Source organism: Terrapene carolina, unplaced genomic scaffold (genome assembly GCF_002925995.2).
Source record: "Terrapene carolina triunguis isolate 2854851 unplaced genomic scaffold, T_m_triunguis-2.0 Scaffold141, whole genome shotgun sequence".
NCBI classification, from domain to species: Eukaryota; Metazoa; Chordata; order Testudines; family Emydidae; genus Terrapene; species Terrapene triunguis.
This window is the reverse complement of record NW_020664492.1, coordinates 11,338,249-11,362,301: the sequence shown is the minus strand read 5'-3', so window position 1 is coordinate 11,362,301 and position 24,053 is coordinate 11,338,249. Positions and strand designations below refer to the sequence as shown.

The 24,053-nt window shown below is 45.1% G+C and overlaps 1 protein-coding gene across 3 annotated transcripts in view; it reads left to right on the top strand.

Annotated features, from left to right (window-relative positions):
- Positions 1-20,953, top strand: part of LOC112121042 (mothers against decapentaplegic homolog 9) — a 40,175-nt gene extending 19,222 nt beyond the window's left edge. For 2 of the 3 annotated variants that reach the window (XM_026653614.2, XM_026653613.2), the window contains 3 exons: positions 6,558-6,779; positions 15,420-15,676; positions 20,268-20,953. In XM_026653614.2, the coding sequence (XP_026509399.1) occupies positions 6,558-6,779; positions 15,420-15,676; positions 20,268-20,411 (623 nt within the window). In that variant the 3' untranslated portion in view covers positions 20,412-20,953. The remainder of the gene's footprint in view (positions 1-6,557; positions 6,780-15,419; positions 15,677-20,267) is intronic. The other variant, XM_026653612.2, reaches the window with a different exon arrangement.
- Positions 20,954-24,053: the final 3,100 nt, after the last annotated feature.

The following is a 24,053-nucleotide window of genomic DNA, read 5'->3' as shown; positions in this document are numbered from 1 at the left end:
TAGAGCCACTTTGCAACTATTCTTCTTCGACTAGTGTCCCTATGAGTTCTCAACTGTAGGTGTATCTACGTCCCTGCGCCTCTAATCAGAGATTTTAGGTAGCTGTGTCCGTTCAGCCCGCGCATGTGGTCTGCCTCAAGGCTATCTAGTGCTGCGTGGGCGAACCCCCCGCTGGGCTAAAAGAAGAGAAAGAACTTTAGTTTCCGTTTCCTGCCCTTTTGGGAGGATCCTCCTTGTCCCTCCCCTCACCCTCGGAGTCTTTAGAGGTTATTCTAACTTCTCTTGGTTTAAAAAAAAAAAGAGAGAGAGAAGACGAGGACAGAACATCTTTTTTTCTGCATTCCTCACTGCTAGAGGGTGATAGCTTCCACCTCCCCGGGGCATGGCTGGTTCTCCCAGCTTCAAGAGGTGCCTCTCCTGCAAGGAGTCGATTTCTGTAATGGACAGACACTCTCACAGTGTCCGGTGCCGGGGAGAGTCCCATATCCCTCAGAAGTGTTCCCTCTGCCACCAGCTAAAGCTGAGGTCTCGCAAGAACTGGGAGCTGAATAATAATAAATAGAATATCTCCATATATTATTATTTATCTCCTAGAACTGGAAGGGACCCTGAAAGGTCATTGAGTTCAGATCCCTAAGTGGTCCCCTCAAGGACTGAACTCACAACCCTGGGTTCAGCAGGCCAATGCTCAAACCACTGAGCTATCCCTCCCCCCAAGTTAAAAGTCCTCCTTATGGAGAAGGCACTTCAGCTGCCAGGGGACTCCGGTGCCAACCCTGGATCCTCCCCAGAGCCTTCAACTTCAAAGGGAGTAGAGATGCAGAAAAACCAGCAGATTCCCCCCATAAAGGCTCGAGGAAAAAGGGCTCCAAGCACTGTTGGCCTGTCAGAGGGATTCCCCAGTGCGATCGGCCACCTCAGTACTGGCGGCTCCGAAGTGCGGTACCCAGAAGCATCAGGGTGCCTCCGCTGTGAGCTCAGCCGCACCGCCTAGAGAAGTCAGGGCTCAGGCTCTGAGGCAGTGGTTCTGTCCCCTGAGGAGAAAGATAAATACCGTATTGCCTCTAAAGGAGTGGCACTGAGTAAACCTTTGTTACCAAATGTGTCAAAACTCACATCTAGGGAGTGCTCTGCATCTTGGCAATCATCGGTACCAGCAATGTACCACAGACACTCTCTGTGGTACCGAGTGAGCCGACGATACTGCAAGAGTTACAGTACCCTAGCGACCTGATGGTTGGTTGAAGAAACACAGTCGCCATTACTCAGTATCGGGGCCCCGGTACCAAGCACATCCCGGTGCCCGGAATCGTCCTCAGCACCAGGCCTTATGCCACCAATATCTCGGTCAATGCCATCCTTACCCAGTGATGAGCCTGACAGTGACCAGGAGGATGTCATTTCCCTAGCTTCTCACCGTGGCCTGCCATCACAATACAAGGGTCCTCAATTCCATCGAGCCAACCCATGCTAGGGCCCCCCTTGGGCTTCTCCGCCATCCATGCCTTTCCCTCGCCTATGTCTGTATTGGGATCCTTGGGCGACATACACATCCCACATGTCAAGGGTGTCCATTGTCTCTCAGAGAGAATCCACCAAATGGTCCCCTCCGGCCTCTTTGTCCAGAGCCCCTGAGCCAGTGGAGGAGGAAACTTTGGAAGAACAGGAAGAAGGACTTGAAGGAGAAGCTACCCCTCCTGAAATCTTCTCCTTATCTTCACCAGACGAGGCTGTACTGCCCCCCCCCCACCAATCACTTGGTGATGATTTTAAGACCAAGAGAGTGGCAGATGAGCTGTAAATTCACCTGCAGGAGGTGACAGACACATTGTAAACTGGTGAATATTCTGCACACTGCCTCTTCATCCAGAATTGCGCTCCCAATTAACGAGGTGATTCTAGATCCTGCCAAAATCATCTGGCAGACACCAGCCTCCATTGCACCAATCTGCGAGAAAGCTGACAGGAAGTACTACATCCCTCCCAAAGAGGCAGACTTTTAGAGTCACGAACTACCAAGCTACCATGGCCAAATAAGATTTTATTAATAATGTGAAACTCAGTGTATTTGTGGATCATCTTCCAGAGGTACAAAAGGAGCAGTTTCAGGCCATTGTCAGAGAGGGCCAGTTAGTAGCTAGAACTGTGCTACAGACAGCACTGGGTGCAGCCAATACAGCGGTCCACTCGGTCTCCTTGGCAGTGGTAATGAGGCCGGCTTCCTTGTTACACCTTTCCAGGGTTGCCCAAAGAACTGCAGACGATAGTGGAAGATCTCGTGTTTGAAGGGCCCAAGCTCTTTGCGAATAAGACATACTCCTCTCTCTACACCCTGAAGGATTCCCGGGCCCCATTACGCTCTCTGGGAATCTACACTGCAGGACAAAAGAGAAGATACAGCTCTCAACCACAGCAGAGGTCATGACCTCCTCAGTACCCACCGTCACAGCACGATTACAAACTGCAGCACAAAAAGCCCACAGTACAAAAGTGGAAGCAGTCAGCATCCCAATCCGCATCCTGTCTGCCCTCCTCTGCTGAACACTTTTAACGGGTTGGTTGAGGGTCCAAATAGCTATTTTTTGCAACATCAGATGCCTTCTGCCTGTCATGTCCCTTTGGAAGTCGCCTGGCCCTCTTTCACAGCAGTTGGGACAATATCCCCTCCAACAGATGGGTCTTTGGAGATTATTTCAAAGGGTTATGTCATTTAATTCCCTTTCCCTCTTCAGGGACCCTTTTCATGAGAACCTACTTCACCATGAAAATAGATGTATTACACTTAGGGGCCATAGAACCAATCATGACGCAACTCAGAGGCAAGGAGTTCTACTCATTATTTCCTGATTCCCCAAGGTGAAGGGAGGGTAGGGGCCCATTCTAGATCTAAGGGCACTAAACAAATACGTGAAGGCACAAAAGTTCCAGATGATCACTCTAGCAGCCATTATTCCAGCTCTGGAGTAAGGAGATTGGGTTGCAGCCTTTGACCTACAAGATGCCGACTTCCAGATCTTCACCTTCACGAGTCTCATAGGCACAGTCCAGTCCAGCCCCCAAACATCAGCTAGGAGCTTTCTGCAGCTGCTGGGTCATAGGGCAGCATGAACCTTTGTCACTTCAAATACCCAGATGTTCATGAGGTGTCTTCAGATGTGGCTCAGTTCAGTCAATTCTCCAAACAGGGACAGACTAACCAAACTGCTATCAGTGCCCTGCATAGTAAAATACTCTCTGGACAGGTGGAAAGACCCATCCAACTTTCAAGCAGGTGTTCCATTTGTGCAACCACCACCAACGCTGACTCTAACAACAGATGCTTCCCTAATAGGCTTGGGAGCCCACCTACATGACCAAAAGGTTCAGGGCAAGTGGTCTTCCACAGGAGCGGCCCTCCATATCAATCCTTTGGCCGTAACAGCAGTCAGGAACACCTGTGCACACTTTCTGCCATTCATCAGAAATACCCACACAAAAGTCACGATGGACAATATGACTATATGTTTTACATAAATCACCAAGGGGTCACCAGATCTCTCTCTCCCTCTGCATGGAAGCACTCAAACTTTGGAATTGGTGCATCCATGACAATGTGCTTATCTCAGCTGTGTATCTGCAGACTGCGACAGCTGACAGTCTGTTGGAACTGTTCTCACGACTACGAATGGGAACTGAACTCAAAGGTGCTTCGCAACATATTCACCCTTTGGGGAACCCTGACTACAGATCTTTTTGCTACTTACTGAAACAAGAAACGTCCTCGCTACTACTCCAGGGTTGGCCTGGGGACACATTCACTGGGAGACGCAGTCATCCTCCTATGGGACAGGGGCCTTTTGTATGCCTTTCCCCCATTCCTTCTCTATCCAAAGTCCTGTTGAAAATCCGACGAGACGAAGTGAGAGTTATTCTGATTGTCCCCTTCTGGACAAGACAAGTCTGGTTCCCTTACCAGACACACATGACGGTATACCCTCCGGTTCCTCTTTGGCCCATTCCTCGGTTGCTCTCTCAAAACAACAGGATGATTCTTCACCTCAATCTGCGGATCCTCTACCTCCATGGTTCACTCCTTCGTGGTTCCAAGACTAAGAGGTAGAGTGCTCTGATGAGGTGAAAGATGTGTTGCTATACAGCCGAAAGTTGACCACTCAACGTACTTACCTACAAAAATGGAAATAATTACAAATTTGGTGTCATTCTAATCACATATACCAGGCCTTGTCCTCTCTCCCTCTGGTTTTAGACCTCAAGAGGTCAAAACGCTCGCTCCACTCCCTTCAGGTACATCTTCAGTCGTAACAGCCTTCCGCCATCAAGTAGACGGATACTCGGTGTTTGTTCACCTGCTGATGCATAGATTTCTTAAAGCATTGGTAATCTCTTCCTGCATATGAGACCACCCTCTCTGACCTGGGATCTTAACCTAGAATTAGACCTCCCTTTGAGCCCATGGCAACTTGCTCTCTCTTTCACCTGTCGATGAAGACAGCATTTCTAATTGCCATCACCTCAGGTAGGTGCATAGGAGAAATTGCGGTCCTGATTGTACACCCCCTATTTGTGGTCTTTTTTAAAGACAAAGTAACCCTGAGGCTGCATCCCAAGTTTCTCCCTAATGACTAAGGACTTTCTTTCATTCGCAGAAAGACACAAAGGTTCCGTGATATTGGCTCAAAGACTACCCAAAAGGGTCTTGGGTTGCATTAATCTCTGTTATCAAGGACTCAACCCGTTGCCTCCATCCGGACGTACGCACTCCACAAGGTCAATTTCTACCTCAGTTGCACTCTTTAAAGATGTCCCTATCTCGGAAATCTGCAGAGTAGCAACTTGGGCCTCTGCCCACACTTTCACAGAACATTATGTGATCGCTGGAGATTCGGCCTCCGACGTCCTCTTCCGTTCCTCAGTACTCTCTGTAGTAACAGACTCCACTGTGAAGCCCCAGCCCTCCATGGGGGATACTGCTGTGAAGTCACCAATGGCGGAGCACCCATAGGGACACTATTCAAACAATAAAAAGTTATCTTGTGCAGTAACTGAGGCTCTTTGAGAGGTGTGTCCCTATGGGTACTCTACAACCTGCCCTTCTCCCCTCTACTTCGGAGTTCTTAATATGGGGCTCTGCGGTAGAGAAGGAACTGAGGGGGGGTTGCCTACGCTGCGCTAGAAAGCCTCGAGGCAGACCACAAGGGAGGGAGAGCGCATGTGCGGGCTGAACAGACCTAAAATCTCCAATTAGAGCCGCAGGGTCACAGATACACCTGCAGTGGAGCACCCTTAGGGGGACACATCTTGAAGAACCATCATTACTGCAGAAGGTGAGTAACTTTCTCTTTCTACAGTCTCTGGGCTGCAGTAGTGACTACCGACCTCAGCTTGCAGACCTACTGACTTGCTCCTCCCTTAGCCACACATTCACCTGTCTCAGAGACCACCACCGTGGAGCAGTGCCCCATGGAATCTATGGTATGAGGAGTCCTTCTGCTCTGGTTTCCTATGGCCTGCTCTGAGTGCAGTTGTTACGATTGCTCCTTGTACTGCACAGACGCCAGGTTCAGGGCCTGGCTGTTGCTGAGCACTGTGCAAACACATATTAAAGGACAGTCCCTGCCCCCAAAAGCTTACAATCTCAATTAAGACAGGAAGTAACAAGTGCATGTAGCAGACAACTGGAGGGGAGGGAGGATCAGGGTAACCATGCTAGGAACATGTGACAGCCACCAGGTTTCCAGTCATCTTTCCTCTCCTCTCTCCCACCACAAATGAATACTCCCAGAAACATTAAGGACATCATTGATTCCTGCTGGCCACCTGCCTAGCTACTCTCAGTTGGAAACATATTGTACATTTCACAGCAGGAGAGGGTTTCACCGCTTTTTGGGTCTTACATGCCCATGGCAGGGGGACAGGTTAACTAATGCTCATGGGACAAATAAGATTCAGTTCAAATAAGCACCCAGATGGATCCTTAACCAGACTTTGAGTCTGCAAAACTTGGGGTTCCAGCAAGAACGGCCTTTCGTGTGGCATTTTGGCATTTCTGCCTGTACTCTCAGGTGGAAGCAGGCCATCCTGAGGTGTGTGAAAATGAAAAATAAGAAATAAAACAGAGGAATGATACATGCAAACCTCCTTGCTTGGCGTTAGGTTTAATCACACATTGCATGAAGGCTTAGCTCACTTTTTATTGTAAAACTGAACCAGTTTGCACATTCCTGGCTCTTGTTGTTTGTCAGAGATACAGTGCACATAACTGCCCGGGCACTGCAAAGCTAACTCAACTTGCACATGCTCTACTTTAAGCATAAGGGTTGTCTCACTGGAGTCTCAATGGGACTACTCACATGCTTCCAGTTAAGCACATGCTCAAGTTCTCTAATGTTCTCCCTTTGGGAGCACTAGTCAGCAAACTAAGAAGAAATGGAATCTGCTGTTGAGACTGCCCCTGACGAAAAGTGACTGATTAGATGGAGATCATGGTCTGAGAGAGTTTAGATAGAAAAACAAGCATTACTGTGACCTAGGCACCTGATTTATTTTATTTCCTACAGACTTTCGACCTGTTTGCTATGAGGAACCCCAGCACTGGTGCTCAGTTGCCTACTATGAACTCAACAACCGAGTAGGGGAGACTTTCCAGGCTTCTTCTCGGAGTATTCTTATAGATGGATTCACGGATCCTTCAAATAACAGGAACCGATTCTGTCTTGGACTGCTCTCTAATGTCAACAGGAATTCTACTATAGAAAACACCAGGCGACACATAGGAAAAGGTAAGAGCAAATTTCCTCTTATTGGTAAGGAACAGAACTTGGAAGAACGTCCATGGTCTAGAACTAGAAAAGTCTGTCTGTCCATTGTATCTGTCTATCTACCTAACAAACACGAATGTAAAGCCACCTGCTCGGCTTCTTTCTGAAGCAGTAGATGAGGCATTGGCTCTTTACTGGGAAGAGGGTAGCTTTTTACACAGATTATTTACTTGGCCTACATGGAACCCATAATTAAAAACAAAACTTTGCTCTAACTTAGAAGTATGTGTTTTCATTTGTATTTATCAGAACTTCTGGCAACTGAGAATATTGCCATTGAAATGTCACTAAAAAAATAATTATTGGTCCCTGGCTGCTGGTTTTTCTATCACCAGAAAGCAGGTGGAGACAGACAACATGCTAACTAACTGAGCTATAAATTTAGATAGCACTGCTAAAGTTTCCTCTGTTGCTTTTTTTTCTCTTGTTAAGGAAACCAGTCCAATCTGATTCTGTGTTTCTGGGAACTTTTACCAGTTAAATCTAAGAGAAATATAAGGTTCTTTTTCAAGTGATTGCCCACATGTATTCCACTTCCAGTGAAGTGCACATGTGTTCCATTCACACAAGACTGAATTCTTTTGGCCAGCAGTGTCCATTGGGGCCATGCCTGCACTCTGTATGCCCTCGTGTCCCCCTCCTGAGGCCAGAAAGAGCAGAGCAGGTCCAGCCGTCCATCAGTTCCTTCTGATCGCCTGTGACAGTAAGACCAAACCCCTGCAGTGTCCGCTTCACTGTGCATTGTGTGACTTTGCCTACTCATGTATATAAATTAATTGTAGATAACGTCATTAGTCTAGTTGTCATTTTTCTCTTACACCTGCTAGCTTTAAAACATATATATATATAATTTTTTTTTTTAGTGTCCTTAGAGGCTTCTCTGGTATCAAGATTTAACTGCTGTAGCTGAAACAAAATCCCTGGAGTTCAAAACTTGCCCCTCCTGTGATGCAACTATTCTACTCAATGATGAGCATTTTAGGTGTCTTTTTGCCTTGAAGAGGGGCACATCCCCATCAGATTCTCAATCTGCCCACCCCTTCTCCAAGAAGACACAGAAGGCTGCTCCTTGCTGCAGCTCATCTCTGTTAGCAAGTTCCAAATTGGGTAAAGCTTGCCCAGTTGCCAGTATTTAGTGGAAACTTCTAGTCTGTGGCAGCCAGGTTGCTGGTCATCTCTTTGATCTGTCATGTCTTTCCTCCCTGGGAGCTTGGCATCGGGACATCCTAGCTTGCCTGGAGTTTTTGCAGTTGTTGCTCCAACAGAGATTTGACAGCCCTCAGCCCTTTCTGGGAATCCTCCAGATGCTGCTCTAATTTGTTTTGTGAAGCTTCCAGGTCTTGTTTTAAATTCCTTTGAGAAAACTCCAGCTCTGGTTGTATGTCTTGTTTAAAATCCCACTGGTCATTTTTGATTCTGCAAGCACCTCCTTTATTTGTTCTGTCTTGGTTCAACAGGAATCCAGCTCGCAGTCTCTTTCTCTCTCCTTGGAAACTGGATGCCGCTCTTGGCATCAGTGTGGCCCCTTTTCAACCCGAGCGGCTAGTCACATTTATGGGACCCTGAGGATGTTCCAGCTGGAAGTAGAAGTTGATGGATTCTGATATTCTCTTTGATGCAGTCTTGTTTATTTACTAGGAATGTACAAAGTCCTCCTTCTCCGAATGCAGGAGGAACCCAGAACAAAAGGAGCAGTTTCTTAGTTTACAGATCCAAGCCTCTTTAGTCCACAGCCCCAAAAAATCTCTCTAGCTTTTTCCAGGGTCACATGGTGTTCATAGGCTACTGCTTGGCCTTCTTGCTTTTTTGCCTCTCTCTCTCTGTTCCTGTCTTTTTCAGTCTTGTATCGCTTCTGCCATTCCGCTCCCTCCCCCATACACACCTACCCAAAACAATACTCAGCCAAAAGCTTTTGGGTGGATTCACACTCACCTACAGTCCTCAGCTTAAACCTCTCCAATGCATCATCAGTGATCTACAACCCATCCTGGACAATGATCCCTCACTTTCACAGACCTTGGGAGGCAGGCCAGTCCTCGCTCACAGACAACCTGCCGACCTTAAGCATATTCTCACCAGCAACCACACACCGCACCATAACAACTCTAACTCAGGAACCAATCCATGCAACAAACCTCGATGCCAACTCTGCCCACATATCTACACCAACAACACCATCACAGGACCTAACCAGATCAGCTACAACATCACCAGTTCATTCACCTGCACGTCCACCAATGTTATATATGCCATCATGTGCCAGCAATGCCCCTCTGCTATGTACATTGGCCAAACTGGACAGTCACTACGTAAAAGGATAAATGGACACAAGTCAGATATCAGGAATGGCAATATTCAAAAACCTGTAGGAGAACACTTCAACCTCCCTGGCCACACAATAGCAGATGTAAAGGTAGCCATCTTACAGCAAAAAAACTTCAGGACCAGACTCCAAAGAGAAACTGCTGAGCTTCAGTTCATTTGCAAATTTGACACCATCAGATCAGGATTAAACAAAGACTGTGAATGGCTATCCAACTACAGAAGCAGTTTCTCCTCCCTTGGTGTTCACACTTCAACTGCTAGCAGAGGACCTCACCCTCCCTGATTGAAATAACCTCGTTATTGAAAGGTTGAAATACCTTGCCAGCATATTTATACCTGCCCCTGGAAATTTCCATTACATGCATCCGACGAAGTGGGCATTCACCCACGAAAGCTTATGCTCCAAAACATCTGTTAGTCTTAAAGGTGCCACAGGACTCTGTTGCTTTTTACACTCTGCTTGTATCTTAGATGGGGATTTATGCTCATAGGCATGTTAATTGAAGGGTGAGTTCACACCTATCAGTCTCAATGGGGGTTTAACTCAACCCACAATAAGGTTTCACCCAGCTCATAACAATATCTTCCTGCCACTTCTGTGACCATCAAATGGATCACCAGTTTTAATCTTCTCAAAATAAAACAAAGCATGGAGTTTTGGATTTCCTTCTCCCTCTTCATAGACCACTGCTTTCTTTTTTGTTACTTCTCTCTCTGAGGGGATCAGAGTAATTGGGACATTTTAACCAAGGCTATGTCTACACTACCACTTTTGGCATAGTTACTGCCACTCGTGGAGGTGGTTTTATTATGTTGATGGGAGAGCTCTCTCCCACAGACATAGAGCAGCTACACAAGTGATCTTACAGCGGCACAGCTGCAGCGATACAGTGTAGACATGGCCTAAGGCTCAGTTAAAACAGGCTCCTACCGTCTACGGAAATCAACAAAAGTTAGAAGCCTAAATGCCTTTGTGGATTTGAGCCTAATGATCTCCTGTTCTGTGATTGGTCCTCTTCCTTGTTCACACAACCTTGAATCAGCACTTGCTATGAAATGATTGAAGATCAGACTGGAAACCAGGAACTCCTGAATTCTGTTCCTGTCTCTGCCACTAAGTCACTTGGATGAATTGCTGAAACTCTGTGTCTTGGTTTCCCCTCCGTAAAGCTGAAATAATAATACTTATCTAATTGACATTAGTTGTCTGAGGATTAAGTAGTTAGAGTCCGAATGTCACTTAGAAGATCTAAAACAATTTATGGGTAATGATGTTGACATTTATAAAAAAAATAGTGGAGATATCCTATCTCCTAGAACTGGAAGGGACCTTGAAAGGTCATCGAGTCCAGCCCCCTGCCTTCACTAGCAGGACCAAGTACTGATTTTTGCCCCAGATCCCTAAGCCCCCTCAAGGACTGAACTCACAACCCTGGGTTTAGCAGGCCAATGCTCAAACCACTGAGCTATCCCTCCCCCCCATTTAGTCTTATAAAAGTTTTGATATAGGTCACTGATGCATTGGCAGGCCAATGGCAGAAACGGAAGAAATGTGAACAAATTTGGCCCTGCCACAGAAAAATAAGCAACCCATCTCTACTACAAGTGTTTCCAGGAGAATTCTAGCCTTTTAAATAATGTCTCCTTTCCTGATTGGGATCCAGAATAATCAATAAACATACATGCCCCTGTTGGTATAATCCTAAATGCCTCTATTGCAGTCTGCATTTAAAAAGCAAACAAACTCTGAAGCGTTCAGTTATGGATTTCCCCCTTCCATTGGAATGGCTTCTGTTGGAGGACATAAAACAGCCAAATTGAACCGGACTATTCCCTGCTGAAGATACACTCAAGATTTTTCAGGTTGTAATTTATTTAGTTGCAGTAGTAAGTCTTGGTCAGAAGCTTTCATTAAGCAATGATCAGCTAAACTACATTTCCTTTTTTTTTTTTTTTTTTAAATGAGAGTCTAACAGAATACAACTCTCAATGGCCCTACCCAGTTCCCAATCTCAAAACAATATTTTAATTGTCTCTAGTCCAGTCTTGAGACTGAATGATTGAATATGGTAAAGGCCTAAGCCAAGTAACAAATCTGATATGCTTGGTACAAAAAACAGCAAATCTGAAGGCCAAATGCAGGGATGCCGTTCCTCGGCCTCCCACCTTTCTACGTACATCTCTACCCCGATATAACGCGACCCGATATAACACGAATTTGGATATAACGCGGTAAAGCTGTGCTCCAGGGGAGCGGGACTGCACACTCCGGCGGATCAAAGCAAGTTCGATATAACGCGGTTTCACCTATAATGCGGTAAGATTTTTTGGCTCCCGAGGACAGTGTTATATCGGGGTAGAGGTGTATTGTCCTTTGGAACAGTTAAGATGTTGTGATGTTTCGTGAAACCCCAAATAGTTAATATTTCTTTTTGAACAGTGGAAATGAGAGAGTCGTCCAGTTCCAGTTTATCTAAAAATGAAGACAAAGACTGTATAAGAACATACGCTAGTAGTGTGTTGTAGATCCATAAACAACAATTGCTAGGCCTCTCACGGTTAAGATTCTCATTTGAGGCAGCTAGTTCCTATGAGTTTCTGCCCAAAGGGGAAGAGAGGAAATGATCTCCAGAGCAGGAAGAAAATGTGGTAAACACTAATGGTTCTCATCTGTTCAGATTTGAAGATCTGTCTGTGTTGATAAAAAATCCTAGAACCTTACATTAGGAATCTACTCAAAGGAAGAAAGCTAATTGCCCACGGAGGATCCTGATCCAGCCGAGACTCTTAATTTCTCTGCATTTCCCTATTCATCCAACTTGAAAGGAAAATGCCCAGAAGGAGGGGAAATGCCCTGAGCACAGGACTGTAGGACAGGTCCAATGATTCATAGTTCCTAAAGCATGTCAGATAGACAGATGAAAGCTGTTGAAATGGATACAACTATCTCTTCTGTTAACAGAAAAAACAGTGAGTAAACAAGATTAGGTCACTAGGATAAGTGTATGTAATAGAATTGTCATCCAGTGTACCAGCATGAAACTGTTTCCTGGAAATACCACATCAAAGCAAGTAATAATCCAGAGCACAGTGCAATTATATGCTAGAAATTGGTCCAATTTCAGCAGTCAGACTTCAAAGAGAGACATGAGGCTTCTGATCTGTTTACTTTGTAGTACCGAAAAGACCTGGAGGATTCTAGGGTGCCAGATCTCAGGGAGCTGAAGAGATGAACGAAATCCCATAAAAGCATGGGAACTCCTGATTTGGGGATTCTGGAAGTGAGTGCAGCTGACTGGCTGTCATTGAAAGTGCTTGTCTCCAGTGAATGCATACTGGAGAAATGGAAATACTTACTGGCATTTTAGTTTCATTATATTCATGGGTTTTTTTAAAAATCCCCAAAAATAAAATACTGTCACCTAAATGTTCAGAAGTGACTTATGAGTTTGGTTGTCTTTCATGTTGGATGCTCAGTTTGAGATACCTTTAAAGGGATTTGATTTTCAGAGGGTGGGTGCTCTGCATTTTCTGAAAATCAGGTCCTTTAAGTTGTCTCAAATTGGGCACCCAAAATTACTAGCATCTGCTGAAAATTTAAGCCACAGTGAATATTTCTATTCCTGGTTTTCTCTTCCTGCCCCGAGGCTGGTCAGTGGCAGTGTTCTCGCTCTGTCTGCCTATATCACATACTTCTATTGCCCTGTCACTGTAGTGTCTGAGCAGCTCACTATTATTACATGTATTTATCCGCACAACACCCCTGTTGTTCCCACTTTACAGATGGACAAAAAAAAAGAGGCACAGAGGCTTGTCTTCATTGCAACAGGTAGCTCCACAGTTACTACACTTGAGATAGCTTAGCTTGAGTGAGAGCAGCCACACTGAGCTAGAGATTAACTCTAGCTAGTGCCTGTGCAACATTAATTTGGCTTCCTTATGCATGTGCGTTATGATACAGTCTTTAATTACGTGATCATATAGTGTGTTTTCCACAGAACCCATCTCATTCAATGCACAGGCTGGACCTGCTCTGGAAATGAATCAGGGCTGTGTAGTGAAGGCAACTGTTGTCTGTGTGACTCCCGCTTCATTTATTGCCAAAGTTGGAAGGTGTGTGGTGAATGAGGCAGGGGACTACAGGAAAAGAAAGCATGGTCTCATGTTGAAGGCAGTTGAATGCTGCCCTGAAAAATTGGATTCTGCCTCTGCCCCAGTGCTCCTGTGTGATGTTTGAACTCATAAAGTTCTATATAATACTAAGTAGGGCTGTCAAGCGATAAAAAGAATAAATCATGATTAATTGCGCGATTAAAAATAGAATATCATTTATTTAAATATTTTTGGATATTTTCTACATGTTCAAGTATATTGATTTCAATTACAACGTATAATACAAAGTGTACAGTGCTCACTTTCTTTTTTTTAATAGTCCAAATATTTGTAATAAAAGTAATAATAAATAGTATTTTTCAATTCGCCTAATACAAGTACTGTAGTGCAATCTCTTTATCATGAAAGTTGAACTTACAAATGTAGAATTATGTACAAAAAATAACTGCACTCAAAAATAAAACAATGTAAAACTTTAGAGCCTGCAAGTCCACTCAGTCTCACTTCTTGTCCAGTAACCCTTGTGTTGCCAGGGGCCTGTGAGCAAGGGGGCATGGCCTCCCTTGGAGACTGATGGGGAAGGACAGACATGCAGTCCTACATTCAGGTACCAGCCCATTATTACTCCATCCATGTAATTACTGTATCTCACCCTAATGGTAGTTACTGTAAACTCACAAATTTCCTATACAGAATAATAAAATATTGCTACTGATACATATAAACCTCTGCATACATACACTTTAAATATAACATATTATCATGCACAGAACAAACCTTTCAGTGATTTATGTCACAATTCTATTCCATACAAAAAAACTACATCAAAAGAACATTATTAAGGTTGCAAAATCAAGCATACTACAAAGTCAGGAAATGCCAGAATTAAGGTTGCCTGCGGAGTCTTAATTTCCTCCCCTGCACTCCCAATGCACACTTGTTATGCCTCATTCAGTACACAGAATGGATGGTGCTCTCTTACTGAGCAGCCATTCAACAGGTCGTTTTATCCTCATTGTTCAATGTGTGGTCCCTGCCTTTTTTACACTACTCAAACCCTGCTACAAAGACAACAGTATTAATTTCCTCATGCGTTTTCCACTCATTGCTACAGCATCTGAGTGTTTAAAAAATATTAATTAATTAATTAATTTTCCCAACACTCTGAGAGATGAGGGAGTATCACTTCCACCTTACAGATGGGGAACCGAAGCACAGACAGTATTCACTAATTTTGAGTGCCCCAGTCTCTGAGGCCCTGGCCCTCTAAGCAGGGCCAGGCAGCAAGTAGTCCAGGGCTCTGGCCTCAGGCAGGGCAGAGAAACGAGTGGTCTAACAAGCTCAGTTCCTCAGGCAGGGCAGAGCAATACGCAATCTAGGGCTCAGGCCTGCAAACAGGTTAGAGCACCAGTCTAGGGGCTCAGGCCTTCAGGCAGGGTGGAGCACCAAAGAGTCTTGACATCCTAGCTCTGGTAAACAGCAGACAAACGCAGGCTTCTTGGCCTAAAGTGGGGAGGCTGCCACGCTGGGGTGGGGTTGGCAGTAGGGGGGCCCCAGGCCCACCCTACTCCACCGGGTTCCAGCCCAGGGCCTTAACATTGGCAGGCCTTAACATGGTTCCGTCAATGGGTCGCGGTGATCCAGCGAAACATGCTGACCTGGATTCAGGCAACAACACAACTGGACTATAGTCAGGTGTCCCTGGGCTACTTCCTATACTCCCTTCACTGTGTACCTGGGTCTTGGGGTTGTCCTCAGTCTCCCCAGAATATGTCGCCAGCAACAGTCCGAGCAGCTCCTCGGCATCCTAGTTGGCTGGCAGCTCTGGTGATCCTGGTGAGTTAGCACAGTTGAGGTCCTCTTCAGGCTCCCGTTCTAGCAGCAGGTGGGAGGCATCTGTCTCCTTTGGTGGCTCTAGCCCAACTGAGCTTCAGAGCCCGCCCTCTATACTTCCTGTCCCACCCCTCTGCTTCCAGCAGGGTGGGCGTGGATGTCCTGGCTCCGTGCACCAAGGTGTGGACGGGGATTCCTTCCCATTAGTCTCCGAGGGAGGCCACGCCCCCTTGCTACACTGTACAGAAGTAAAGTAGCCAAAGCATAAAGCCCTGATATAATATGTGTCAAGGATTACAGAGAAATAACTTGTGGTTTTGTCCTTTCAAGGTGTCCATCTCTATTATGTTGGTGGCGAGGTGTATGCAGAATGCGTGAGTGACAGCAGCATTTTTGTACAGAGCCGCAACTGTAACTATCAGCATGGCTTCCACCCAGCCACTGTCTGCAAGATCCCCAGCGGCTGCAGCCTCAAGATTTTCAACAACCAGCTCTTTGCCCAGTTGCTCGCCCAGTCAGTCAACCATGGCTTTGAGGTGGTGTATGAGCTGACCAAGATGTGCACTATCCGAATGAGCTTTGTTAAAGTAAGGATTCCTTTTCTTCTGTTGCCTTTCTGGAAAGAAAAGGGAAATCTCAGGGATTAGTTAACTGTGTTGATCTTTTCCAATAGAGTTTTGTCTAGCCACCAACATAAAAAAATGCATAAATGCTACTAAACAATTCACAGTCTGTAGTTGCTGTAGAATGAAAGTGATGGGGCCTAGCTGTGAGGTGCTGAACACCTTCAGTTTTCATTGAACTTGATAGGAATTGGTGGTGTTCCACACATTTCTGATCTCTCGCCGCAAGGAACGAAGAGAATCTCTTCAAAGCTGTTCATCCATCCCAGCCATGTTCAGCTAATGAGTTAGCAGCTCCTTGTGATCAATAGTATTGAAGACAACTGCCCACTGACTTGAGGAGACTGTTGACCACTGAAACTATTGCTTTTCTGGGCCATGGCCTGGTCTAAAGCCAGACTAACTGCTCTCCAGAAACTTGGAACGTATCAGATTCTGCTAGAGTTGATTTTTCTACTGTCTTCTCAATGCCCTTTCCCAGCAAGAGGAGACTAAGGCCAGATTTTCACATCTAGGTACCCAGAGTCAGACTCCATAATCTGTATTTATGCACCTAGATAAAGGTGGGATGATTTTCAGAGTGCCCATCATTCCCATTCAATATCCTTTGGATTTGGGGTTGCTCAGCACCTCTGAAAACCAGCCCACTGCTGTTTAGGTGCAGAGTTCGAAGCCTGACTTTAGGCGCCCAGGTTTGGAAATATCGACCTAAGTGAAAAATGGCAACGCTTAGGAGCAAGGGATAGAATACAGAACTTTTTGAGCTCTGCCGGCAGCTTGCCCTCTCATTTACAATTACAGTTTATAACCTCACAGGCCCATCCATCTCCCATTAGCTTGTCCTGACTAAGGCCATGTCTACACTACGCAGCTTTTAGTGACACAGCTGTGTTGATACAGCCGTGTCGCTAAAAGTCGGGCAGTGTAGCTGCTGTTTGTCGGTTCTTTTGCCAGCAAAATACTTTAACACCTCTGTTAAAGTTTAACACCTCTGAACGACAAAAGTTTTGTCGTTCAATTGCCAGTGTAAGACATAGCCTAAGAGGAGCCTGGTGACTTTCAGGTGGTTGAACAAACCTCTCCCAGTGCCTCTCGAGCTTATGATTGCAGTTCTGGGAGAAAGCTAACCACAGAGGACTGGAAGTTTTTCTCTGCACTTCTTCAGCTCTGGAAGACTCCCCCAGTCTAGTTGATCTTGTTTGTAATAACTGACGGGTCTTTGCAGCTTTATACAAGAAGTGGTGCTGTCCAAATGACTGCAGTTAGCTGACTGTATTTATGCCAGAGGGGACGGGGCTTTGGGGCCAATAATCAGGACTGATATGCCTAGAATGAATATCAGCAGGGTCAAACCCCTCCCCCCCCTCCTTGCAAAGTGTCTAAACAGCTTTCTGAGTGCAGACCTTTCCTATAAAACCTTAAGGACCAAAGTCCTATCTGCATTTTGTGGACATTAAAAATCCCCTGGCCCTTTTTTCCTAAGGCAAAGTCTCCCAAACCATGACCTGCACTGTTATGCTGTGCTCCAGTTTGGGAAGGAATTGAAGTCTTGTACAACTCAAGTATTAGTAGCGAAAACAGTGTTCTTTGTTAGTGGAAGACATGAATGGGCCTGTTTGTTCAGGAAGTGCACGCAACACTTTCATTATCTCAGTAACTCGCTGGCGCTCTCTTTGATGTGTTATCTGGAATCAAACCTGAGTGGCAGGGAATGCTGTTGTGTTTTCATGCTGAACCAGACTGCTCCCATGTTATCATCTTGCGTTGTTGAAACAATTGTAAACACTATATCACCCTTTTGGCTCCCTATCATCAATGTGTGAGAGGTCCATTTCCAATCTTTTCAAACCTCATTGCTCCTTTTTATTTGTTCCTTGGAAAACTGCTTTGGGAGTCCTCTTATGGTTATTTTGGCAGCAAAACCTTGTCCTCTCCTCCACTGGGGACGGAGGGTGCAAGAAGCCACTTTCTGTCCCTTCTTCCCCCAGTGCACCCATGCAGCAGCTGGTTAGGATTACAACTGTACTAATACTAAGAACTTAACGAATGCTTTTCATCTGTAGATGGCGATGTTCTTTACAAAGGTGGGTATCATTTTCCCTGTTGCAGATGGGGAAACCGAGGCACAGAGAGGTTAAATGAGACCTCTACAATCACACAGCTTGTCAGTATCAGGAACAGGAATCAGGTCTTCTGACTCCCAGTTTGGTTCACTTCCTCTTGGACTACACTGCCTGAGGCCGCAGTACTAAGGAGAGGACCTGGAAAACACACTTACTGTGGTGCTCCACAGCTTGAAGGGACTGCATAGTTTGCTCATCTGGGGCATGGTCAAGCCCCAGGCTCCCTTCACGTAGGCTGCTGTTGACAGAACCTGCTGGGAGGGGCCTGTGCTGCTCCTACTTGGAGCTGCCAGTATGGACTTCTGCTGAGTTCATTGCCTCCAAACCCCTGAGCCATTTGCTCTATGCTGGCAAGCTGGCTCTTGGACCCTCCACTTAGTCACTGCCATCCCCATCGCAATCATATGGCAGTCAACAAGGCGAGGATTTTGCCCGTAGTTTTGATTTCACTCCCTTTCTAATCACTTCGGAGAGCTTCTCCGTCTGCTTAAGCTTCCAGCTTCATTTTAGTACTGGGAGCCAAGAATGCCAGCTGCAGCCCAGGGCAGCCCGTTCATAAGCAGCAGTGGAGTTGGAGTAACTTTCTTTGATAGAAACACAAGCAGAAGTCACAGTTCCTTGCCATTTTAGTCACGGTGGGTTTGAGTGTGCAGCATGAATAGTAACAAACCCATGAAAGAGCCTGAGAATGTGTTCAAGCTGCCACGAGAGGGAGCTGTCCAGCCACCTAAACATTTGGCTTACTGCAATGTAAGTCACTGTTCCATGCACCAAACTGGTCTGGTGTACACAAACTTTGATTTCCCCCTCCCTCCCCCCCCAGATTGGCAATACTGCCAATAAAGTGAGGGGCTTAGGCACTTCTGACATTTGTTCTACTGTCTATGCACTTTCTGATGAAAAAAGAGTACAGAACACACCAGTATTACAGATCCAGGAGATCCAGTAGATAAACTGGGGCCAATGTAAAGGAAAGAGTTTTTATGAAAACTTTTCCAGAACTTTAATGTAAACTGACTTCACTGCAGCCCAGAATGACACTAATTGATTAAAAGGAGCCTGTTTGAGGGGCCCCAAAGCTTACTCATCTCCCTGTGAAAATTCCACCATATTAAAGTAAATGTCTCTTTGGTGATGACAAACCTATTAGCCCTCCAGATCAACAGCAACATAGATAAACCTCAGCATCTTTGCTCAGTGACCCACTAAAAGTGCCTGCTCCTGCCAGACCCACTCATGCTGACTAATATCTTAGTTTGTGCTTAGTCCTACTGACATTGGAGTTCTGTTCCTGACTCTGACATTGCCCAGAAGTGTGACTTTGAGCTAGTCTTGTAATCTCTCAAGCCACTTAACTCAGTGAAATCAGCACAGTAAGGTACTACATAGCCCCACTAGGTGTGGTAGAATTGGGCCTTCTGTGTTTGGGCTGAAATTAGGCATAGTAGCTCCACTAGATTTCATACTGAACATTGTGGTTTATTTTATGCAGCACAATAAGAACTCAGTTCTGCACCCATTGAAACAGACTTGCTAGTTGTCCTGGTTGCTCCAGGACTCCAGTGCATTATTAACTCCATCACACTCTCTTGGGGGTCTCTCAAACCCCAGCCAGAGTCCTGGGCAGCTGGCAGAGTGGACTCCTGCTACAGGATCCACGGTGGAGAACTGTTGAGAAGCCTGAGGCTTCTTGTATATCCTGTCTCCCTGCGGTGGGGTCTGTGAGAGCCAGGCACAGAGAGGAACGGAGAGAAGGTGTGTGTATGCCCCATATGCCTTATCTTAAGGTGAGGGTGTAGTTGATGGAGGAGACAGAGGGAAATAGGAAATGAGGGACATGGGAAGATTGAAGACCCAAAGTGAGAATGGTGGAGCAGGAGATGAGGGATGATAAGATAGGGAAAGGGAACATACACAAATGGGTGAAGAAATGTTCCCCTCCCTAGAGGAGACTCAAAGAGAGGTGGAACCCCTCTACTCCCCATTAGAAGAAAGGCATGGGGAGAGAAACCCGTTGTCTCAAAAACCCAGAATGAGAAAGCTATGGAGCCTCCCCATAAGGGACAATTGCAGGTCAGAATCACCAGAAGAGGAAAGGGGTTGATGGAGGATGGAAAAGCCTATAAATAAACTAAGTGTAAATTAGAAGAGGCTCATGGGGCCTTGTAGGAGTCTCAGTATTCTGTCTGAACCACAGACTTTTAGATAATCGTGTCACCAATAATCTTAAATTCACTGAAATGCACAGACAGCTCTGGCCCTTAAGGCTCCCCACTTGTTGGAGAAGTTGTCCCTAGGAAAATGTATTAAATGCTGGCAACTTAGTTGATGTCGCTGGCCACTTTCCCACTGGCTGCAATGAAGCCGGGCCTTTAGTGGTGGAATTACAATGAAAAAGAAACTCACCTTTTGATCCTTTGGTATTTTTGTAGGGCTGGGGAGCGGAGTATCATCGCCAGGACGTTACAAGCACTCCTTGCTGGATTGAGATTCATCTGCACGGACCATTGCAATGGCTGGATAAGGTGCTCACACAGATGGGCTCACCTCATAACCCCATCTCCTCAGTCTCTTAAGAATCATCTCTAGTATTACCTATAGGATGGATGCTATTGCAGGCAGTGGCTTATAGAATCTCCAATTAAAAGAAGTTTCTATATGTAGATGTAAATATATATACATAGTCTACTATCCCTATTTTTTTCATGGTATGTTTTGTCATTTCTAGTTAACATGATGCTAGTATGACAAGGTTAGATTTCAGGGTTAGCATGTCTGTTCTCATATGAAATAAACCAGATCCCTGCAAAGAGCTAAACATTTCCTGTGAGCATCTTCACTTCCCACCCAAGTCTTCGAGAGGTGAGAATACTCAGCACGCCATATGGATTAAGAACCCTCAGCTGCAGAGAACCAACACCAAGCTGTGCACCACTTAAATCCATTTTAAATTCTGTGGGCTTAAGCAGGACCAAAGTGGCCTGCAGGATTTGTGCAGAGGGTGAATTGCAGCTGGTGAGTTAAAGGAATAAACAGCAGTTCCAGTCTGCCTCCCTATTTGTGACATTCCGCAGGGTACAATCTGGACTGTTGAACAGCTGTGTCCCCTCATTTCTCAACCTGGCGTTGCCTTTTACACTGCTTTGCTGTGAGAACAACCACTCCTGGCCTGTTCAAACATAGCCTCGAGCATGCAAAATCACTCCCAGCTGAAAGATATGAGTGTTCTAGCCAGTCACTCCTGAATTATATTAGAGTGACACCGGCAAATTCTCAGTCCCAAACTTGTCCCCAGAAATGTGCGGCTTGTACTGCCCAGCACCTTCCTGGACAATACAAGTTCATAGAAAGCCCGTCATTTCATTAATAGAAAATGATATGGACAAGCGCTGTTATCTCAAACGGAGGTTCCCAAACACTTCAGTCCAAACACACTGGTTTAGATAAAACTAGTTTATTAACTACAGAAAGATAGATTTTAAGTGATTACAAGTAATGAGGTATAAAAGTCAGAATTGGTTACAAAGAAATAAAAGGTAAAATGCAAACTAACACCTAACTTATCAAGCTGAGTGAATTCAAAGCAAAGGTTTTTCTCACCACATGCTTTTACTGGCTGAACTCCTTCAGTCAGGCCCCCTCCCCCCATTCAGTGTTTCTTCAGGTGTCATTAACGCCATGAGCAGATGGAAAGGGAGGAGAGAGGTGATTTGTGTCCTCTGTTCCTCATTTTTATATCTTTTCCTCCTCTTAGAGAATCATCTCCAGCTGAGGTTCAGGTGGCAGCAAATCTGTCTCCCAAGATGAAAATTTATTGCTCACACCCTTCTTCCTGCCAAAGAATGGCTGCTTACCCAGGTGATTGTCCAATTGATTTTGTTGACACCTGGCAGAGGCGTCCATTTTCCTTTTGTCTCTGAGGAACTGGTTTGGGCTGCTTCCCCAGAATTGGAATATGCCATATAAGATTCCACTGTTCGATGTTACTAACTTTAATACAATGTTGCCAGACATATTCTATCAGGACGGTAACGATCAGCGAATTATGAGTTTTCAAACAATACCTCACAAGGCATACTTTGTACAAGATTTATCATAGTTTTGTAAAAGTGGTGAACATACGAGTACAGTCTATCACACTATTGCAAAGCATTATGGGCTAGATCCTATGAGGAGCTTAGTTTTCCACATCTACCGTTGATTTCAGTGGGAGCTGCTGGCTCACAGGAGGTGTTCAGCCCTTCATTGTCAGAGCATCCTGGGCTAACCCAAGTAGTCAGATACTGCTGACACAGTAGTGTATGGTACTGTTGCACTGAAAAACAAGAACAATTTCATTTAAACAAAACCAAAATCTATGCATATATGTATATATATATTTAAAAATGAGTTAACTTCCACTGCTTTTTGCAAGATAAAAATAAATAAATACTTATCTGGCATGTAAACTTCATCCTCTCCACTGAGCAGTATTGATGTATTTTGTTTTTAAATTAGAACTATCTGTAGTTAGACTATTGTGCTGCTATCCATGGTACGTCTAAAAGGGACTTGGACTGTGAGTCACAAAAGGGAAGTGAAGTGTAAATTGTGGAATTACATAACTAGCTTATCATTCCCTTTGAGAGAGCCTCTGTACTGGGTACATGGCAGAGTTGGGAGCAGCAAACATACAAGGGTGGGAGTGGGATTGAGTCGGATACATTTACTGTATTGATTGTGCCTTGCTTCAGGGATTGATTCTGGGCCGCTGATTATTCAGGGGTTCAGCAGATGATGCTCTCAGCCAGTCTCAGGGGGTAAAGGACACAGTACCCATCCCTACAGTTGCTGGAACAAGCTGTTTACCATCTTAGCCATAGGCCTTGGCATTTGAACAGTGGTTTTGGCTATGCTGCAGGGAATGGCCAGGGCTGCAGGGGGAACAGGAAGTCCAGAGCAAAGCAGTGGGCAAAAATATTTTATAAGCTTCCAGTCCACATTCCCTCTGCAAGTGGGACATGCTGTTGCCTACACTCTGGTGCATGGAACCAGCCTGGCAAAACTCCACTCACCCAGGGCACATCACCTTTTCTGAAGGGCACCAATCCTTTTTCATGATCACCACCACCATGTGAAAGAGGTGGGTGAATATTTGATTATGCCTAGGCAGGACAGCTTAGCTAGCTGCCAGGAACCAGGTTGCTATAAGGGACAGAAACTCCAGTAACTTCATAGATCCTGCTTTTTACTATAACAGAAGTGTTACCCTGAAACTTTTATTGAACAGAATGATTTTTCTTTTCTCCTTGCATAATATCTAGAACTAAGCATTGCACTGTCTAATTGTAAGAAGAGGATTTCTGAAACCTTTAAGTATATTTTGCATAAAAGCCAAACATCTGTTAAAAATACTTCTCACAACTTCTAGAAGCTGTGTAATACCTATTATAAGGTGATAATTATGAATGTAGCATAAGAATTTTTAATAAACCAACAGGGTTACTTTCTTTGAATACAGCTTCAAGCATTTCCAACAGTGTTAGTGCACAGAATAATAAATGATCATTAAATTCTGTGCAAGATAGCAAATTTACATGGGAAATGTGTATTGGTGAAGAGCCCCATTCTGTCACCACTTGATAGCAGCAGCATCATTATCTGATAGGAGAAGCTTTATAATCTCCCACAGCAATGAAATCAAGTAATATTGGTACAGAGAAACTCTAGACATGCCATTTACTGCTTAGCAGAGTTGAGAAAATTAGTTTGAAAAGACATTTTCATCAACTCTATAATCTTCTCTACACAGCATCCTCTGCATCAGCAATGTCACCCTACTGGGGTCTTTGAACTGTGGTTTTCAAAATACTCATTGTTCAGTTTCTCCACCAATGTTTCTGTGCTTTTCTGACTGCGGCTCCCCCTCCCTTTTTAGCAACTGAGAATGGAGAAAGCCCACTTGTTCCATTTCAGCAGCTAGTTACTTCCCCCATTCTGTATCCCAGGTTTGTCCTTTCCTTCTGCGCTGCCCTTTTCAGTGAAAGACAATTGACTCCCTCCAGCCCAGAGGGCAGAAGTTGCAACCTCCTCCTCAATCCCCTGTTAATGCCTGTATAGAATGGACAGCTGGGCTTGATTATAGACATTCTCAGCACCTTCCTCTTCTACTCAGAGAGTGAACATGTCCCTTCCAAGGTGCACCTGGTCTTTGTCAGCTTTAGAATCCAGTTGTCTCC